This window comes from Triturus cristatus, chromosome 9 (genome assembly GCF_964204655.1).
Source record: "Triturus cristatus chromosome 9, aTriCri1.1, whole genome shotgun sequence".
NCBI lineage: Eukaryota > Metazoa > Chordata > Amphibia > Caudata > Salamandridae > Triturus > Triturus cristatus.
Genome location: NC_140592.1, coordinates 403760928 through 403781454, shown reverse-complemented (window position 1 = coordinate 403781454; position 20527 = coordinate 403760928). Strand labels below are relative to the sequence as shown.

At 46.1% G+C, this 20527-nt stretch overlaps 1 protein-coding gene across 2 annotated transcripts in view; it reads right to left on the bottom strand.

Moving 5' to 3' along the window:
* The window catches only part of EXOSC5 (exosome component 5), a 150220-nt gene that overhangs the window by 56441 nt on the left and 73252 nt on the right, over window positions 1-20527 (bottom strand). For both annotated transcript variants that reach the window (XR_014968593.1, XM_085625276.1), the window contains exon 5: window positions 7500-7589. Coding sequence is in view for 1 of the 2 variants with exons in the window: in XM_085625276.1 (XP_085481402.1) it covers window positions 7500-7589 (90 nt within the window). In the remaining variant the exon portion in view is untranslated. The remainder of the gene's footprint in view (window positions 1-7499; window positions 7590-20527) is intronic.

Below are 20527 nucleotides of genomic sequence, written 5' to 3'. Positions count from 1 at the left end.
TTCATGGCCAGGAAGATTGCCATCAGTTCCAGAAGGTTGATGTGCATCTTCTTCTGTTGTGTCGTCCATAGTCCCTGCACTGTGTAGTGGAGTACATGAGCTCCCCATCCCTGGAGAGACGCGTCCGCTGTCAGTACTATTTGTGGAACAGGCTCTTGGAACGGTCGGCCCCTGCAAAGGTTTTGTGGATTCCACCAATGCAGAGAGTTGTATGCCCGACCGCTCACCAACACTAGGTCTTTCAACTGTCCTTGAGCCTGATTCCACTGACGTGCTAAGCACTCCTGAAGTGGGCGCATATGTAACCTCGCGTGCGGGACTATGAAGATGCAGGAGGCCATCATGCCTATCAACTGCATAAACACTCGCGCTGGAAGCGAGTGGTTGGGTCTGAACTTGGAGATCAGCGCTTGTATGCTGTTGATCCTCACTAAATTTGGCTGAGCTGTGGCCGCCAGAGTGTCTATAGTCGCACCTAGGTACTGTTGTACGTGTGCGGGCTGGAGATGAGACTTTGGGTAATTTAGTGAGAATCCCAGACTGTGAAGAAGGTGAATGGTACGGGACACGTGGCCTGCACATTGCTGGGCTGACCTCGCTTGAACGAGCCAGTCGTCTAGGTAGGGGTAGACGTGTATGTGCTGTCTCCGTAAATGTGCTGCCACCGTAGCTAGGCACTTCGTGAAAACCCTGGGCGCTGTTGTCACGCCGAAGGGAAGGACTTTGAACTGATAGTGCTGCCCCTGAACAGTGAATCTGAGGTATTTTTTGTGTGAGGGGTGGATGGGTATGTGAAAATACGCATCCTTGAGGTCCAGTGATGCTAGGAAGTCTCCCTGCTTGAGAAGCGGAAGGACTTGCTGTAGAGTGAGCATGTGAAAGTGCTCCGAAAGAATGTACTGGTTCAGGGGTCTCAGGTCTAATATAGGCCTGAGCGACCCGTCCTTTTTTGGGATTAAGAAGTAGAGGGAGTAAACCCCCGTGCCCTGCTCGTGGACGGGTACGACCTCGATAGCGCCTTTTAGAAGCATACTTTCTACCTCTTGCTGTAAGAGCGTTAAGTGCTCTGAGGACATAGGACGGTTTCTTGGCGGTATTGTGGGTGGAGTGGAGGTTAACTCCAGACAGTAACCGTATTTTATAATATCTTTGACCCACCTGTCCGTGGTGATGGAGTTCCACGTGGACAGGAACCGTTGTAGCCTTCCCCCGACAGGTGTTATGTGGTCGGGTGGAAGGGAGAGGGCGTCACTGCTTGTTCTTGGGGGAGGACCTGGTGTTGCCGTAGCCACGTCCTCTGCCCTTGGTACTGGAGCCACGATAGCCACCTCGGGTGTTCTTATCGTAGGTGGTCTGCGTATTGCCCTTGTTATATGCTTGTTGTGACCCCTGTCCTCTGCCTGCTCCCTTGTTTCCGGGGCGAAGAAAGGAGCCGCTCCGAAAGGACTGAGTTTGTAGGGCGCCCATGGACTTTGCAGTGTCCGTGTCCTTTTTTATCTTCTCAAGGGTGGTGTCAACCTCAGGCCCGAACAAATAGTCGGGGTTGACGGGCTGGTTCAGTATATTGTTTTGTACCTCAGGCTTGAATCCTGAGATACGTAGCCAGGCGTGACGTCGTAGGATGACGCTAGTGTTGATGGCCCTGGCAGCCGTGTCTGCAGCGTCTAGTGCACATTTGATGGCAGCATTTGTGAGTAGCTGTCCCTCTCTGATAAGGATTTCTGCACCTTCTTTGTAGGGGTCAGGGAGGTGTTGAAGAAGTTGCTCCATTGTGTCATAGTGCGCTCTATCGTAGCGAGCGAGGAGCGCTTGAGTGTTAGCTATGCGCCATATGTTTGCCGCTTGTGCGGCAACTCGCTTGCCGGAGGTCTCTAGCACCTTGGACTCTTTGTCCGGGGGAGGAGCGTCACCTGTAGTTTGCGAGTGTGCCCTCTTGCGGGCATTCGCCACAACGATGGAGTCGAGTGGTAATTGGCCTCTGATGTAAGTAGGATCCCCAGGTGCTGATCTGTATTTCTTATCGATCCTGGGGTTTATCACTCGTGCCCTGGTGGGTTCCTTGAAAATGTCAGTGGCTGGCTTGAGGACCCCCTTCAACATTGGCAGAGTCTTTACATGCCTTTCTGAGGATGCAAAGGTGTCCATTAGAAAATCATCTTCGATGATATCAGAGTGAAGCTGTACATCGTGGTTGTTTGCCGCACGTTCAATCAGAGCGTTGAACGCTGCAGTATCCTCTGTGGGTGATGTTTTTGCCCCATATAGTTGTGGTTCCTGTGCATCAAGAGGTGCACTGGGGTCTGCAGGGTCGCCCCAAGTTTGGTCAGGGTCCTGCTGGTCATCAGGGTCCGTGTCCACATGGTAGGGGACTTGGTCATCCATGTAGTCCTCCAATGCATCCGTGTCGGAGCGTGTGGGGGAGGCCCGGTGTGGATCCTGGTAGGGTGAATGAAACGGTTCATACAAGAGAGGTTCTGAGTCCACAGGCAGCTTCCTCTTTAGCGGGATCCTGAAAGGTTCCAATGGTGGCTCCGAAGTTATCCTTCGGTCGTGGAGGATCATCCTGCCAGTGTCGGCGTCGATGACGTGCGACTGAGACGTCTCAACAGGTGGAACCGTAGTCTTGGTGACCTGTGTCCTGAGTTGAAACACCTTCGGGATTGTGGATGGAGGCAAGCCGAAGGTAATGTTGGTCGGGACCGACGAAACCGCTGGAGCCCCGATCGAACCGGAACCCGACGGGTCCTGGAGGGCAGCCGTGGTTTTGCAGCCTGGCTTTGCGCCAGGTCGTACTCGGGGCGTCTTAGAGGACGTGGCCCCGGCCAGGGTCGCGGCTGTAGATATCTTCGGCACCAGTGGTGCATCGAGTCGAGGTGCGGAGACCCCCGTCGACGTCTTCGACACGTGAGGTTTTAGTGTCGTCGAGGGAGTGATGCGAGGCGTAGCAGGCGGTACTGCCCTCGGTGTCGGTGGCGTCGACGCCGGTAACCGAGCAGGTTTGTCGGCGCCGATGACCTTCTTCCGTTTGTCGACTCCCACGTCGCCCGTTTCGAGTTCGGCACCGAAGTCTCTCTTGGTGCGGTCGGTGCCGACACGGTGCGCTGGCGTCGAAGGTGTTGAAGGCCTCGATCCGACTAGCGCCACTTTCAGTTTCGGTTTCGTAGGAACCTGAGCAGCTTTCGGTTTCGGTTTCGTGGAAGGGAAACCAGCTGGCTTAAGCGGTAATGGCTGCCGCTGAACGTCCGAGGCCGGGCCCGAGGGCGGGGCCGAAGGACTGCGTGATAGGTCTCGGGTAAGGCCCGAAGGCGATCCCTCGACCGGAGCCATAGTCTGTGGCACTGGTGAATTTTCGGTTTGAACAGGTCGGCCTTGTTCATCATCGGAGCTACTCTCTTCGGCCCCTAAGGCCTCCTCGTCGTCTCCTACCTCGGTGTCGTCTTCACCGCTGTGGAAGAGTGACTCGTCGGCCTCGTCCGATCCGGGTTCGTGTTCGGAAACGGGACTGGAGGGTAAGACTTCTACTTCTTCGACGTCGTCTGCTTCGTCGAAGATGTCAGCTGGGGCCGGTGCCGCGTGCTGCGCTTCGAGCCTCGCCGCTCGACGATTCCGCAGAGTCTTCTTTGAACGGAACCGGGCACAGGCCATACATGTCGACTCGTCGTGGTCCGGCGAAAGGCATTTGTTGCACACCGGATGGACGTCGATGTGTGGGTACTTCGCATTACAAACCGGACACCTTTTGAATGGCGTCCTCGATTCCATCGTCGAAGTAGTTGATGGACAGGTAAATGCGAACAAAGTCGGTGCTGAAAGTTAGTAAACTAACAGAGAGTATCGAAACCCGATCGATAAACAGTACCGACGCGAACTAAAGGCCTTGTGGCCTCGACAAAATTTTTTCCTAACTTGAGCTAAGATAGCACATCCGAACCCAATGGCGGAAAAAAACAATCTGAGGATGGAGAGGATGCCCATGCGCACTGTAGTCCAGGGGAGGAGTCACCTATCCAAGGATACTTCGAAGACTCTTCCAGGACAACAACGTGCAAACATCCGGACCCAACACTAGGCGGCGATCTATGCACAGATATGAATTCAGCAGCCCACATGCCTCGAACAAGCCCGTTACAGAGCGGATTGCTGTTGCTTATTCTGCCTTCCCTGCTGAGAAGTAAGCATTGTTTTAAGCATTATGCTTCTTTTGGCCAGAGCAGGCGCACCCCTGGGATCATTTGGGGCCTCCCTTAGGGGGCCCAACCCCAGTTTAAATATCCCAGTACTAAGCTTTGAATATTTTTTGTACCATGAAAAGGCTGATGGTTACTGTTTCATTAAGCATAGGTAAGATTTTGTACATTGAAAAGGCCATTTAGCTTGTCAGGCCTCTCATAGTTTCCAGCTGTGGGGCGCATCTAGCCGTACAAAAGATGAATATGTATGTATTCCCTAATAATGAAGATGCCGGTGGAGCCTGAAAAGCCTGCGTGACTCACCTCGGCAGCTTAGTCAAGCAATCATACATGGCAAGTGGTATGAAGGTTGCAGCACAATACAGTAGAACACAATCAATATAATCACATTAAGAATAAATGTCCAAAGAGGATTAATATGTTTAATGAAATAACTGAGAAAAAAGTTTAAATTGCCGAGTAGTAAAGAGTGAAAGAACTATGTAAACTCTTCTTTCTAGCACAAGTCACTATAAGTGACACTAAACATTTTTTTGATAAAGATCCTCATTTTGTGCTTCCTAAACCAGTTCCTGACCTTTTCCACAATTTTAGGTGTTCGTATGCAGTTCATGGTTAGGTACAAAACACTTCTCAACAATAGGTTACATCATGGTATGTAGTTTTAGCCTATGGCTAGCCCAGGAGCTCTGAGCATTTGCTCACCACACTGAAGTCTGACCATGAGACTGGAGTACCTTTGGGGGAATGCTGGGAAGAGTGTGCTGGGAAGTATCCCTTCGGTATACGCACATTTTTCCCTTCAAACTCTGATCCGCAGAGATCAGAATTACGCCATTGTTGCAAATTAAGATTTAAAGTTCATTTAACTGAAGTCCAGTTATCCCAATTTTGACTAGATATGGTTATTTTTTAATGCAAACAAATAGGTAACTCAGTACACTTTAAAAGTCTATAGCATAAGCACCTTTGGTTTTAGTCGATAAATGATGGTGCAGGTCTGTCCAGAGGAACCTGGACTGTGTCTAATTTTATAGTTAGCGACTCACTGGAACTTAGAAATAGGTCATCTTTGAGATAGCAAGAAAGAGTTTACCGCTCCAGTCACTTTCCAATGGAAGCTTTGTCCCCAAATCAAATTACTAATTAGGCTGCAAGTTACAGAAAGGGGTCACACAACTGACTTGGCATTCCATACACCATCCCCTGACAGGCAGGGCAAAACACCAATTCAAGCCTCTCACACATCCTGCTTGCACCATTACCTTTGCAATTCAGAAAAGAAATAAAACACTCCTCTCTACAAGAAGCACCATGTCTGCTGCAGTGAATAAATACAATATACAATTCACCACCCCTTTAGCCTTCACCAAGAAATATACTATCATCCACTTGCTCCTATCATATTTTTCAGTTACCTACACACCATGTTAAATGCTTCCCTTAGATATAGTTATTTTCTGGTTCTTGTACTGTATACACATGCACACGTGCACACAGAAGCGCACATGCGCGTGCATACACGCGCGCACACACACATGCGCGCATCCACACACATATATATACAAACACACATGGTTGAATAAAAATTAATAAAGTGCTCAATTACCCCAAAAGGGTCATCCTGGTGCTAAACTTAAAATGGGTTTTAACCAGTCTCCAGAATTTAATTCCGCTCGTCTTATAGAAAGGAAGGCTTTCCATGTTTAGTCCGTAAACGCAGTGAAGGAACAGAGCCAAGTCTAGCTCTCCTTAGCCTAGGCACAGAGTAAAGAGTGCCAGACATGTAAAGTGCTAAATGGACTGTATTTAGGAAAGAAAGTAGACAGGTACATATTATTAAAACCATCATAAGTAGCCTTGTGGAAAAAACAAAGAGCTTTGAGGAGGCTGTGCATGGGCACAAGTAGCCAGTGAAGCAGAGCAAGAAAGGGAGATATTTCCTAAAGCTTACTTAGGCCCAGATTTAGATGGGCTGAAAAGTTTTGAATCTGCTGGAGTTTTCTGTAGGGTAGCTGGGAAGACCAACTAACCAGAAATGTAAATAAAATGAACTAGAATCCTGGGCTGGTATGAAGCAGCACTTGTTCTCATTCCTCAATTTTAGGTCTTGAACAAGCATCGGCCGCAGAAAGATTGTACACAGTAAATACAAGGATCAGGAATTAGGGCAGAGATTGTATATGGGGGTTTTGTTTTAAGTATACCTGGAACCGCCGGTGTCACCATGACGATTCCGTGAAACAATGGAAGGGGGGTGGGAGTGGACAGCACGGGGAGGGAGGGATTAAAGGCAGGGCCGGACTGACTACCGGGCGTTTTGGAATGCTGCTAAGCTGGGGGCTGATTTCGTTGATGGGGACCTGCGTGTTTTGAACGAAATTTGTTTTGCTTTAGTTATTTCGAAGTACACGCAGGTCTCCATGAACTAAATCAGCCCCCATCGCAGTGAAATCAGCACCCTGCTCGGCAGAATTCCAAAACGCCCGGTAGTCAGTCCGGCCCTGGTTAAAGGCAACACGGACAACGGGAGTAATCAACTACAGGGGAGGGAACGGCAGCATCGGCCTTAATGTAAGCTGCTTCCTGAGATCCTGGTGCCCGCCCGTAACATAACAAGCGGATGCGGAGAGAGTCCGGGGCTCGGGGGAAAGTTGTAGCTGCAATGTACGCGCAGAGAGGGAGCGAGCAAGCATTCGCAGATGTGAAGAGAAGCTGTTCAGAAAAAGGGCGCACAAGCACTAAGGAAAACACCTTCAGAAAAAGGATATTGTAATAGGCCAATAGTCCACGGGAGGAGTAAGACATTAGAAGTTTGGACATATACCTACAAGAAACCATAGAGAAGAAAGCTTTTTGGAAGGACACATATTAACCAATCGGCAGCAAGGGCGTGGCCAAAAACCCATAGAAGTGAATACAGCATGCCTTGCAGAGCAGTGCATGCAAACTGCTAGGCTCAACCTAAATGAGGGATTTACGGTAATAGCTTTTAGAGGAAAGGATACGAAGAAACATACTGCTGGTATGTGCATTCAGGAAGCAGAAAGGGTGGGGGAGAGAAGGACATGAGTGGCACAAAAGACGTTCAGGCAGATTGCCAGTGGGAAATGCAACAGCATGGAAGGAAAAAAATCCAAAAAGAACATAGAATCAAACTATTGTCACGGCTAAGAGCCCTGTTAAAGAAACAGCAGACGTGCTACAACAAGGATGGAAACTGGCGACTGCTGCATTGTTCCACTGGCAACCACCTGCACTGGGCACACATCAGGCCCAAACGAGGACAGCATTCTGTTAATAACTTACTTCTTCCACGGAGTACGCCCCTCTGCTTGTGATCATCAACACCTTCTGCTCCGCACTCTCTATAGCAAACGTTAGACTAGCCCGGCTCTCCTGCAAGGTAAAGAAGATGAAGTGGAAGTCACAGTAATGGAGTTCACAGTGCAAGCTTTCCTCTGCATCATCACCATAGTTCACCATACTGGCTATCCATCGCCAGACTACCAAAAAATTTAACAGGTGAAACCAGGACACTTGAGCCAATTTTACCAGTAAAATTAAGAGAACCACAACCAAACACCTACCAACGTTTATAAGCTGTCCTTCATTCAAAGAAAAAGTCCTGCTAGAGGTGGCCAGAATGAAAGATATATTGACTGGTCTAATCTAGTAAAGAACAATTTTACATGGGCTGTAGTATTTTCAAAGAAGTGCAGCGTGGCCCCACAGGATATGCGGACTTTGAGCAGTGTTGTTCTTGCCAACAGACAATCCGCTGCCTGCAGTGCTTAATAAACTAGCGCTGCAGTTGAGGATGGATAGATAGATAGATAGATAGATAGATAGATAGATAGATAGATAGATAGATAGATAGATAGATAGATAGATAGATAGATAGATAGATAGATAGATAGATAGATAGATAGATAGATAGATAGATAGATAGATAGATAGATAGATAGATAGATAGATAGATAGATAGATAGATAGATAGATAGATAGATAGATAGATAGATAGATAGATAGATAGATAGATAGATAGAGATAGATAGATAGATAGATAGATGAAGGGCGCTGACCTCCTTTTGCCTGGTCATCTTCCAGGGACTTATAACTTTAGGGTAAGGTATATGGCATTGCACAGGACCAAATGAACAGGTGCTGTTGGCCCAGTTTGCCTGTAATCCCCTATATATTTCGCATAACTATAGAATTCACGTTTCAATATAAATCTGCTACATAGGGCTGAATTTGAGGACAATTTCCAATTAACTCCATGTATCGCTGAAACATTTATTTAGATTTGTTTATTCAGGCATGTATTCAGATATTTTGCAATGGGCCCTCATGCAAGCTTGCAACCGCTTGGCAGTATAGAATAGCGGCTCAATCATCAGACATGAACGAAATATGCCTGGAATGTAAGTGTTGGTGAAACGATTATCAAGTTGATTAAGTTCTACCAAAAATCTAAAGTGACAAAATATCTTTAGTGTACCAAGTGTAATCTTCTGGGTCAAGCTTAAAGTTTTTATTAAAAAAATGAAATAAAATCGGCAGCCATGGCTTTTGGTGCATCGGCATGCATAAAACTAAAATAGTTAGGTCTGACAGCTAAGTGGGCTGATGCATCCGCTGAAGGTATTTATGTTTGACCCAGTGGCCACAGGTTCCATATCTAGTGGGGTCACTGAGCCTCTCCTCCTTTTGAGGTCAATAAAAGAAGTAGGTTACCAAAAATCGTGTTGTTTAGCGCAAAGTAACCACTGGGTGAACATGCACTTTACGAATACACATATTATGTTAACAAGAAAACCTATTTAGAGGATACATAATGGGTGCCCAAGAAATATTGTCCAATATTACCATCAAGGGGTTCTGGTGACATCATAAACCACGAGTCCGACGAGTGAGAAGTTTGTTAATGTCACCAGAACTTTGAAATGGCAAAACAGGAACAGATTGCACAGTACCCAAACTCGATTTTTTAAATTAGATACTTAATTTGGGACACTGAGGTTGAAAAAGCTGTTTTCTTCAAAGTGCAGCTAAAACTGATTGGAATTAGAATGTTTAAGTTTTGTTTAGAGTACATGAATACATTGTTTACAAAATATGGACAGTTGTGATGGTCAGGGAGTTTATGCAATTCTGGGTCTGCAGCATTTTCTACGAAATTATGGATTTACAACATCTGCAACACACTTTGCCACATAATTTGAATATTTTGCAAAAAACATTGTTTCCAGATCAAATGGAAGCAAACACAGTCAGAAAATGTGCTGCATAGTTTGCCCTTTCTGCTGCATAGCTTACAAAACCTTGGCACATTTGCAATCTTAAAATCTTACAGAAAATTTTTAGTTGGGGGTGGGGATGGCTAGCCACGCATGAATGTAGATGTGCTTGGAGGTCGCTCCTCTAAACAATCCATAATCCCGGTATGTACAGCCGACCATGACCCCAGATACCACACCGGGAAACCGTTCCCTACACCGGGAGACCGTTCCCTACCTCCTGTTGCAGCCCAGGTGTTAGTGGAGACTCCGAGACTGGGAGGCTCCCATTTCGGAAGGCCTCGAGCTAGGACCTAGGAGGGGGAGTGGCGGCCACCACGAGCCTCCGGCCTAGAGGTTTGCAATGCGAGATCGGGCACAGCAATGGGGAAGTTTCAGCTGGTGGAGGCCCACATTGAAGTTGTGAGCTAGGCTCTGCCCCACATCTGCAGCGAGGAGAGGCGGGCGCGGTAAACATGGCAGCTGGACCTAAGCGACAGAGACAGGACAGCTGCCTTTTGCACTACTCAGGCGGTAGGGAGCCTTGAATTACAGGAGGGCGACCTCGAAGGTGCCCAGTGAGTAGAAGGGTAATCGTTGAGGGACATTGTATTTGCTGCCACCCTACCCCTCATGAACCGGACACCAGTGGTGGTCTGCACAGATTGGGGGAGCCATGGCGGTATGTAAGGGGGGTGTAAAAAAAAAAAAAAAGCACCCAGGGTGCTCTAAGCCAATCACAACCCTGCAATGCAGCATTGCGATTGGTCTGAGCGCCATGGTTCGGCCGGCCAAACAGTCATGCGTACTTACAGTGTGCCACCACACCTTCCCCTGCTCCTCTGTCATCAGACCAGCCCCATCCAACCTGTAAAGTGTGACACAAGACACAGCGCTCAGCAGGGGCTGGAGGGGTGGGCATGTCCTCCATGCAAGCTGTAATGCAGCCTGCATGGAGAACAGGGGAAAGTGCATGACTGTTTTGGGCGGCACAAGAGGGCCGATCAAACAGTCATTGCACACAGGAGTGCTCTACCACTCCTCCCCTGCGACTCCACCCGCCCCCTCATGCACTGCCGCAGCGGGTGGAAAAATTAAAATCATTACGTTCCGTTTTTATTATTTTTTTCCACTTTCTTTGCTGTTTCTGGCAGTGGGGCGACGCTCCTCCGCCTTAGCCAGGAGCTGCCACTGGTGTACAGTAGAGAGGCATAGAGGGGCACAGAGTGCATTGGTGTAGAGTGCAGTGGGGTAGAGTGGTGCAGAGTAAAGTGGCATAGAATGCAGTGGTGTAGAGTGGCATAGAGTGCAGTAGAGTGCTGTGGTGCAGAGTAGACTGGCAGAGTACAGGTTCTTAGAGTGCAGCGGTGTAGAATATAGGGGTGTGGTATGGCATAGAGTAGAGTGTTGTAGAGTGCAATGGTTAAGAGTAGCTTAGAGTGGATTAGCTTAGAGTGCAGTGGTGTAGAGTGGCGTACAGAGCAGTAGCGTAGTGTACAGTGATGCGGTTGTGTGATGGAACCACGGATGCGTTTATCATGCATTCCGGTTTTACACAGTCTCAACAACGTGAGTCTTAACCAAAAATATGCCTTTACCACGCATGCCTTCAAAATTATGCGTTGTTAAGGAATGCATGGTAAACACATATCCGTAGTTAAGACTTGGCTGGTAAGTTTTAACCCGCCGACCTTTGCCTCCGGGCCTTAGTCCTAAAACTACCCCCCTCCTTCCTAAAAACCAAGCCCCTCGCCTGAGCCCTAAAAACTTCCGTGCCTCCAGTCCTAAAAACGAACCGCCCTCCACTGTACCCTTAAAACTCCCCCACCCTCCCATTGTGCCCTCACAACTACCCCACCCTCCCCTAATCCCCAAAAACTACCCGATCCCTCCTGAGCCCAAAAAACTACCCTGACCCCCCAAGCCCTAAAAAGTATTACGATCCCTGTCCCCACCCTGAGCCCTAAAACTGCCCCCAAGCCCACGCCCCGAGTCTTAAAACTGCCCCCCTCCTGAATACCGAACCTACCCCTCCCTCCTGAAAACGAACCCCCCTCCCTCAGCCCTGAAAATTGCCCTAGCCCTGAAAACTACACCGAACCCCAGCCCTGAAAACTATCCTGAACCCCTCAGCCCTGAAGACTACTCCGAACCCCCAAGCCTTGAAGACTACCCGAACCTCCCCTGTCCGGTAGACGACCCCAAATCCACCCAAACCCTGAAAACAACACCGAACCCTCCCAGCCCGATCTTTGCTGCTGCTTCACTGCTTCTGGCAGCTAACAGCTAGACTGCGCACTGCCTTAACCACGCATATGCGTGGTTAAGGCATGTGCATGGTTAAGGCAAGCATAGTAGCGCTTGCTTAGTCGCAACACGTGTGGCTGAGGCCACAATGTTTCGACTGTTTACCCAGTGATGCAGGGTGGTGTAGTGTAGTGACAGAGTACAATGGTGTAGAGTGAAGCAGCAAAATAGTAAAGTGGTGTAGAGTGCAGTGGTGAAGAGTAGATTGGTGCAGAGGGAATTGGTTTTGAGTATAGTGGTGTAGAGTGCATTGGCACAGAGTACAGTGGCATGGAGTGGTGCTGAGTGAAGTGACGCAGAGTAGACTGTTTTAGAGTAGAGTGTAGTAGAATAGATTAGAGTGGCATAGTGGGGATTGGCATTGAGCGCACTAGCATACAGTGGAGTGGTACAGAGTAGAGTGCAGTGTTGCAAATTATGGTGGCATATAGTGAAGTTATGTGGAATGGTCAGACTGCAGTGGCGAAGAGTGGATTGGTGCATAGTAGAGTAGTAGAGTAGTGGCGTGGTGTAGAGTACAGAGGCACAGAATGGAGTGGTGCAGATAAGAGTTCAGGGACGCAGTGTGTAGTAGCGTAGTGCGGATTGCTGCAGAGTAGAGTGCTGTGGCATGGAGAGGATTGGTGCGGAGGAGAGTGGCGTGGTGTTGGATGGCGGAACGTGGAGTATGCATTGTATGGTGCATACTGCCATTACAGACAACACAGATTTAATTCAAATGACCATTACATTTGTACTCACATATATTATTACTGATAAAAGTATGCAGCGCAAAAACAATAACATGTGGAAACGTCATGTCCTAGCCCAATGTATTGATTTGATCATCAGCACAGACAATTTACAAACATTTTGTTGTGTGGTCGAAAAAAAACTAACATTGTACAGCCTTCCTCAAGTAGATCCCAGTAGCCAACAAGACACAAATTCTCTCTGAACTCCGAGAAAGAAAAATAAACACCAAGCTTCCTGGAGGAGACAGCCTGACATTTGACCTCCGACTTGGAATGCACAGCAAATGTGACAAGATAAGAACAAGGTTAAAAGATCTGTATACAGAAAGAGAGTTAGGGGAAGAACACAGTTAACAAGGTTTGGGCAACAGGAGGGACGAATTTGAGCTGGACAGCCTAAAGCAAAAAGAAAAAAAAAAAGAAAAACAGCAAACAAAGTCAGAAAATTTGAGTTTAGAAACCACAAAGCCAATGGTAAGCAACGGGAAGAATGTTCTCAAGATTTCTTTAGCAAACCAAACATTCGAACTGTCTGGTATGCTGCGACCTAAAAATGAAAGGTGACTGAGGCTGGTCCAAAACAATCTGGAAGGTTGCAAGCGAGAACAGCGAGTTGGGAGCGGAAGACACCCCGGCCTCCTATGTAGGTTCAGGAACAGGCAAAACTGGACTAACTGCTACAGCCATGGGGGATGCCAGGGCTGACAGCACCTACACAGCAATAAAACTGACACATTATCAAAGAGCTACCCCCAAAATCCAGAAGTGGCTGTGACCCCCGACCCCCTCCCCCCCCCCCCCCCCCCCCCTTCCCCAGGACAGACATGGAGTCCCGATCACTTCAGAGTAAATCTTCCAAGTCATGTGTGACCTGCGGGCCGCCAGTGCATGGAGACGGAGATTAGGGGGGGGGGGGGGGGAGGGGGGAGGCGAGGTGGTGGGGGGGATGAGGGGATTGGCCTCGTAATGGGATTGCTCAATCAGGACCTTAATCCATAAGAAAATCATGGCCAGGGTCACGAAAACGAAATATGAAATAACCAAGACAGAGCATTCAGTGCAAATAATGACTGTGGACATGGTGCAGTTAAAGGAAAAAGTAGCTCACTTTGAACGCCAAACTGAGGATGGGGAGGGCGGAATTTGGTGGAATAATTTGCGCTTTGGCAGAATTCCAGTGGGAGAAGAGTGTTGCGACCCGCCAGGATTTGTAACCCGCTGGCTCCACTCCTGGGTACCCAATGAAACATTGTCTACCTGTTTTGTGATTGAGAGGGCCCACAGATGCCTGGCAGCCCCCGGAGACCCACCGTGACCATTGATTGCACACTTTCTCAACAACGCAGACAGGGACACCATCTTGCAGCAGGCCCGCCTACACACAGATTTGCAACTGGAATCTGCATGCGTTTACATATATCCTAATTACATCACACATGTACAGGGAATGCAGAGATCCTTCAAAGAAGTGAAGCAGGAGCTAAAAGCATTGCAGCAACTTACATGTTGATCTTTCCAGCAAAATTGAAAGCCATACACTCATGCAAAACGTTCTTCTTTGAGTCCTTGCTTAGGAGAAGACTCATACATTGCCTGTCCCCATATTTGCAAGCAGTTCATGCAATTTTATACAGATTCAGGGCATCATCGCCCCATCTGTTTTTAATGCTTCCTTTTTACATAAGAAGTAACTACGAAGTCTTGAACCTGGAGTCACCGTTTTGAAAGAACATCCTTAGGTTAGGCTGTTACACTACTTGTTGTCTGCTACTGTCGGACAATACCCATGTTCTTGTCTTCAGGGTAGGGCGCAAGGCCCTCACTCACGAAAGTGGAGAGTGCTCTAGTGATTGAAGCCATTCCAATCATTAATAGCGTTAGGCCGATATGCTGTGCATCCATGTCTCAATCCTAGTTGGCCTAACTGCTGATCTGTGGCCATTCATCCCAGGTTTTCTTTTCCCATTTTTTGGCCAATCTTTTCTACTAGTCCTGGTGGGAGGGCTTTCGTAGGCTTGGTTTGCTGGCCCCATTCTCTGCACCAGAAGCCGCATTCACAGACCTCCGCTCATCAAGGACTGAAGTATTATTAAGTGAATGTGACTGTCCCAATTCTTGTCACCCAGCATCTGAGTGAGTAAAACTGAGGTCACTTTTTATCCCTCCTTCTGCCCTGATGTTGAGCATCTTTGCCTTTGTTTTCAAAGATTGTTCCTTCATCTGCCCTTTACTGTGCTAATTCCCTCAACAAATACGAAAAGTGTGTCGCTCTTCTTCCCTTTCCTTTGAATTCTCTGTCCTCATTTACTCAACAAGAGAGAAACATTAAGGGGCTAACGCACTGTAGGAAATGTCTGTCGCATTTTCATGGCCCATCCCTTCCCATACTCTACACAAGTATGTACCATTTGTTTTCCTTCTATTTTTGTTTTTGCAGGGACAAAAATCCTAAAGTCCCTTTGCAAGTGTGCAGGAGACAAGGGCAATATAAATAAATGTATTTGATATATTATATAAATTAATTATTTAACAAATTCCTAACGGCTAGGGTGGTGATGCTCAAATTGGGGAACTGAGTTCAAGTCTCGGCAACGACGCTCAACATCCTATGATTCTGAGCAAATCACGTAATCTCCCCGTGCCTAACAAAAATGAATGTATCCTTATGTAATGCAACTGGTGCCCATGTAAAGCGCTCCGATACCTTCGGGTCAAGTTTGCGCTATATAAAACTCTGGGGAAAATAACAGACAGCTATAGCTTAACATTTTAAAAACATCACCTTAATTTCAACAACATCTGATTGGTCAGAAAGCACCAATCAATTGAGCCCAAGATAGCGCCAACTATAAAAGTACATTTAAGTCTCTCAGTGCAATGTAAACTACACAAAACGTTCCTGCATCCACGCAATGTAAAAGGAGAGAAAGCAGAGAAGACAGCAACATGTTCACACAACACACCATCTTACCAGGAATGTGTTCCCAGTTGCAAGACAAAGGTTAGCATGAAGATAGATTTAATCATTGGCTATGATGGTTTTCTTCATTGTGCACATGCATCAGTCTGGGGAAAAAATACTTGTTGGCTACAACCTTGTCTTCCTCTTTCCCTGTTTTAGGGGGGGGGGGGTTGGAAGGGGGGGTGAGTGTCTTATTCACAGACCACTTCACAAATAGTTCCTGGCCCAGAATCACATTACAGACATGGGTGTTTGGGATTGTTAGCTTCGAAAAAAGGCAGCACAAATCTGCTTTAGCTCTAGAAAAGTAGGACTAAAGGCCTCTAGGCCAGGTGTGCCATGATACCTCACAAGTATACCCCTCTAAAATCTTGGGGTGCATTTTATTATTGACAAAGTTATAGGGCTGAGAAAAGGGCTCTGAACAAGATGAAAAGTAGCTAGAGAAAAGTATAACCACATTCGCTTATGAAAGGATGGAGGATTTATTTCTGTATTGGGTATTCCAACTAGGGACTGAGAACACTTTAAAATGTATGTAGCAGCTTTAAACCTGAAAACTGTTGTTTAGGCCACTGCTGGTCCATGTACCCCGTTTACGGCAAAAAGTGTTACAGCAAACAAATGATTGACGGAATGCTGACAATGCAAACATTCTCCCCCAGTAAAAAGATGTGGGTTAAATCTATAGTTCTTTTGCCCACTACGCCACCCCAGTTTGCACCCAGCCATATGCAAATCAGTCTTGACCTTGTGCCCCATGGGAACAGTCCAGACCAAACTACCCGACAACCCTTCCTCAGATCTTTACCAAACTTGTCAAGAAAGTCTTAAAGACGAACCTTTTGAAGGCAGCTTGGCTAAAAACGTACTTCCAATTAAACCATTTCTTCAGGGGCATAGGGCCCAAAATAAAGCAATGCCAAAGCACAATACATAACCCATGAACAAATCTATTTCCGTACCCTAAAGTCCTATAGTATGAACAATTTCCTAGCAACACTCCTGCATTTATATCGAGGTGATCTGCACACATTACATATTGCAAAGTGTATTATTGTATATTTGGCCTCCTTGGTGGACAGCTCACCCTATAGGCTTGTGAACTGCATTTTGTAGTATGTGAGTAGTACCATTACAGTGGTAGTTTAGGTACTACAAAATGTAGCTTTGGTGAATTGGGACCATACTTTTTTACTGTGATGCTGAACTAGTCGATCACACAATGCATGCTGTATTGGAATGAAAGCTCGAAGTTCATGTCTGAGCGACTCATGTTCAAGTTAGACAGCCACACACTTCGACTCACAGACGGACAAATATCCCTGGACTGAGAAAAGATACCAATGTCAGTTTGTTAATTAAGGAAAAATACACGAGTCCCTGCCACCTTTAAAGCCACTGCCCTAAATGTAAGCCCATTTGTGAGTGGTGCATGGAAATCTACTATTTGAAAAGACACACCGAAGAATCTATATGCCCCTACCCCGAGTATTGCGTTTGTCCAGCATATTGAGACAGCATAGCAGTTAAGAAAGATTCAGGAAGACATCAATGTCAACACTGTATTAAAGTTTCTTACTGCAAACCAGACCTGAGGATAAAAAAGAATGAGTCAATTTAGTATGAAATCGAGTATCTGTCTTCTGATGGGATTCTAACACTCCAGGGCTTGAAACCTTTTATTGGACTAACTGAAAAATGAAGCAATAATACACTATTTTTCAGAGTCCTACAGAATCCTTCAGCAATCGGTCAAAGGGTTCAGAACACCAAGCTGCCTTTAGCATTATTTTCTTATGAGGGTTTGCAAATTTGGGTTTGCAGATCAAACTCAGAACGGCGAAACCCAAACATGAATGGCATGCAGCCTGGGGGCGAAGGTTTTATTTCACAGTCATAAACTCAAAAGCATAAAATCCCTGGCCCTATGGTGGACAAGAAAGAAAATAAACTAGCCGAAGCAATGCATTATTTAAAAATAAAGACACTTTCTCCAAAAGCACAGTGATAAAAGCGGTCTGATCACACAACCCTAATCAGATTTATGCTAGCAACTAGATATTGTTCTCATAAAAGAGAGGTCTCTCATGAATCTTTGAAGTGCAGTCTATAAAGACACCAGAATGCACACAAAGCATTTAACAAAACGCAGTGATCGCTTTATAGCGCTTTTCTTAGCTGTGTAAACTCTTAAAAAATTATTGCTGAATAGATATTCTCAACGGTAGACCTGAAATCACTCAGACTATTCTTTGTGTAAACATTTCTGGATCTTTAATCTACTAAATTGTTTGCTACATTGTATATACATAGTTTTCTTTGCTTGCTCCTTTTCGCTTTATAAGTATTAACATATTTGCCATTTTTACATTTGCGGTCTATACCTATATCTGTTTATTGAGTGTTTTTAAGTTGTTTCCGCTATTTGTACAGCGCTCCGATACCTGGACGGGTCATGTTCGCACTATATAAAAGTCCTAAAATAAATAAATATACTAAAGAGTCATGAAGACACAAGCACATTTAACACTTCAAGGATGTATCTATTTGACTCTGCTCTCTGACAGAGAAATACAGTGCCAGCAGGTGTACCATAAACAAACTAACAACAATCTATAGGTTCCATGTTGATCACATATAACATAAAATGGAAGAATTCAATGCACAGTAAGGTTAAATGCTTCACTTTACCATCCCATGTACACTGTGCAGGCTTATCCAATGTTGCCACTAGAGCAGCAAATTCTCCCTTGCGCAGTAGTTAAACGTAGTCAAACTTTTCTGCAATCCCCTTTGAAGCTTGCCTATTTATAAAGGGCAATACAGAGTTGTTCAATACTGGTGGCCAAATCGTAAAAGATCCATGGGAAAATCTGATTCCAAAGTGTTAACTGACATACAAAATAGTGAAATGGGGGTCCAAACATTGCTTTCTTTCCATGAGTTGAGAAATCCACGAGTGTGCATGTGCAGGACTTTTATGGAGTGATGATTAGTTTTTTTATTGATTTGGTTCTGGCTCAGACTCCAATTAGTTGATTATTCAAATAAGGATCCAGATTTAAATCTCCAATGTAAAGAAGGACTGCAAAGGCCAGACAACTGATTAAAATCCAAAGCAACATTAGGTAGAATTAAGGAGAGTGAAACTACCTTTTCACCCGTGAGAACTGAGAATCCAATGTAACTCCTTCACATGATCTTGTGGGAATAGGCATGGTAAAGATATTCTGTACACATTTGTTCCTGAAAGATCGGGGCAGCATCTAGAAAGTCAAAAGCCCTTAAAAGGTTTTTTACATTTGAACCTAAGAGATTCAGTGTAGAATCACAGCCTTGCTTCAAATGAGCCATTAAATGGCCCCTTGGAATTTCAACGATGTGGGTCTCCCTGCAGTAGAAGTAGGCACATAAAGCTGATGGATTTTATTGTTGTAGAACGTAAGTCTTCCATGACAAAATGGATGCCTTCAGAACTCAAAGATCTGATGAAGTCCATCACACATTTGCCTGATGATGAAACCTTTTCTCTGCCAAGGGAGAAAAATGTCCACACTGTTAATCAGCAAAGAATGTTAAACAAGAGTATGGACAGCATAAACAATCTTGGGGAGCTTCCTTAATCGCTACATCAGAAGGTTTAACTCCCATCTTCCGCTACAGCTCCCTGGGTATCTATTGATATTATCGCAGGTTAAATTAGAAACGGAGCAGCCCATCCTGGTTTTAGCTGGTGTTTTTGATAGCACTTTTCTTAGTTGCAGAGTTCCATAGCTTTGTAAGTGCCCGTTAGAGCCAATATGCTCCTGTATATTTAAATCAAGTCTTTCTTACTGGGACGGTGTCCTTGCAAGGTCTCCAAATGCAGTAGCAGCTGCTACCGGATGGGGGTAGTGAGGCGATAGGTAGGGGGGAGTGAATATAAAAAGAAAAAAGAAAAAAAAAGGACTCACCTGGAGCAGCCGGGCGCTGCCATTCCTCCATTCCCGTCCTTATCCTTCTTCCTGTCTACAGTCCCGGCTGGCAGGAAGAAAGCACCAGGGCACACAGGCTCCCATGAGCCAGCAGCGTGGTGATTGGTCTGAGCGTTAAAGTTTGGCACTCAGACGGGGACAGGGAGCCTGTGCATGTTCCTGACCAGGCTGTTTAATGCAGCATGTGGGGCACATGCATGAGTGTTTGGTCGGCCCAAGAGGGCCTACCAAACAGTCATGAGCACTTTGGGATTGCAAACCACTCCTCCCCCTGCCCTGGCCAGACCCGCCCTGCCACTGACTGCAATAGGAAAAATGACATGATAATAACGTTACGTTACTATTATTTTATTTTTCCTTTTGAGCAGAGGGGGCCTTAGCGGAGAAGCCGCCAGAGTCCAAATGTCAAATCTGACAAACCCAGAGATGTTTTGAATATCTGATTGGATGACAATATATTTGATTTTGCTGTTTGTCAACTGGCATGCACCTTACCATTTTGTATACTCATCTAATATGTTGGAAGAGTAAAGCTGAAATTGACGCTCTGAAGGGTAATGTGCAGTTTGTACCAACAATCACTCCTTTAAGTCTCATGTAAATGCAGGGTCATCGTCTGTTACAATGTACTCCTACAATGGGCAAAACAGACAAGGTTTACCAGAAGTGGCTGCTGGAGAAACCTTGACAACGGGGCCCAAAAGGTTCTTTCAGAATCATTACAGCAGCAGATGTGCATGTAGACTGCCTCAATAATCTGGGAGTGGAAGCTCTGTGCCAATTGGTCTTTAGAAGTGGAAGAGCAAATGCATCATACTTTCTTTACACAACGTTTGAGCATCCTACATCATCATCAGTTTTGGAAGCACTTTTGGGTGGGGTATAGCCATGCAATCAATCTTTATTATCCCTTTTATCGGATTCACAAAAAGGTTCGGTTTTAATGGAATTCATCTCTAACAAATGCTCAACACCTATGACGTCCCACTGAAATACATGAGGAACAAAATGCTGGAACTGAAAAAGCTGCCAGGAAATGGGTCTGCATCAAGCGGCTCTCATTGCTGAAGGAGTC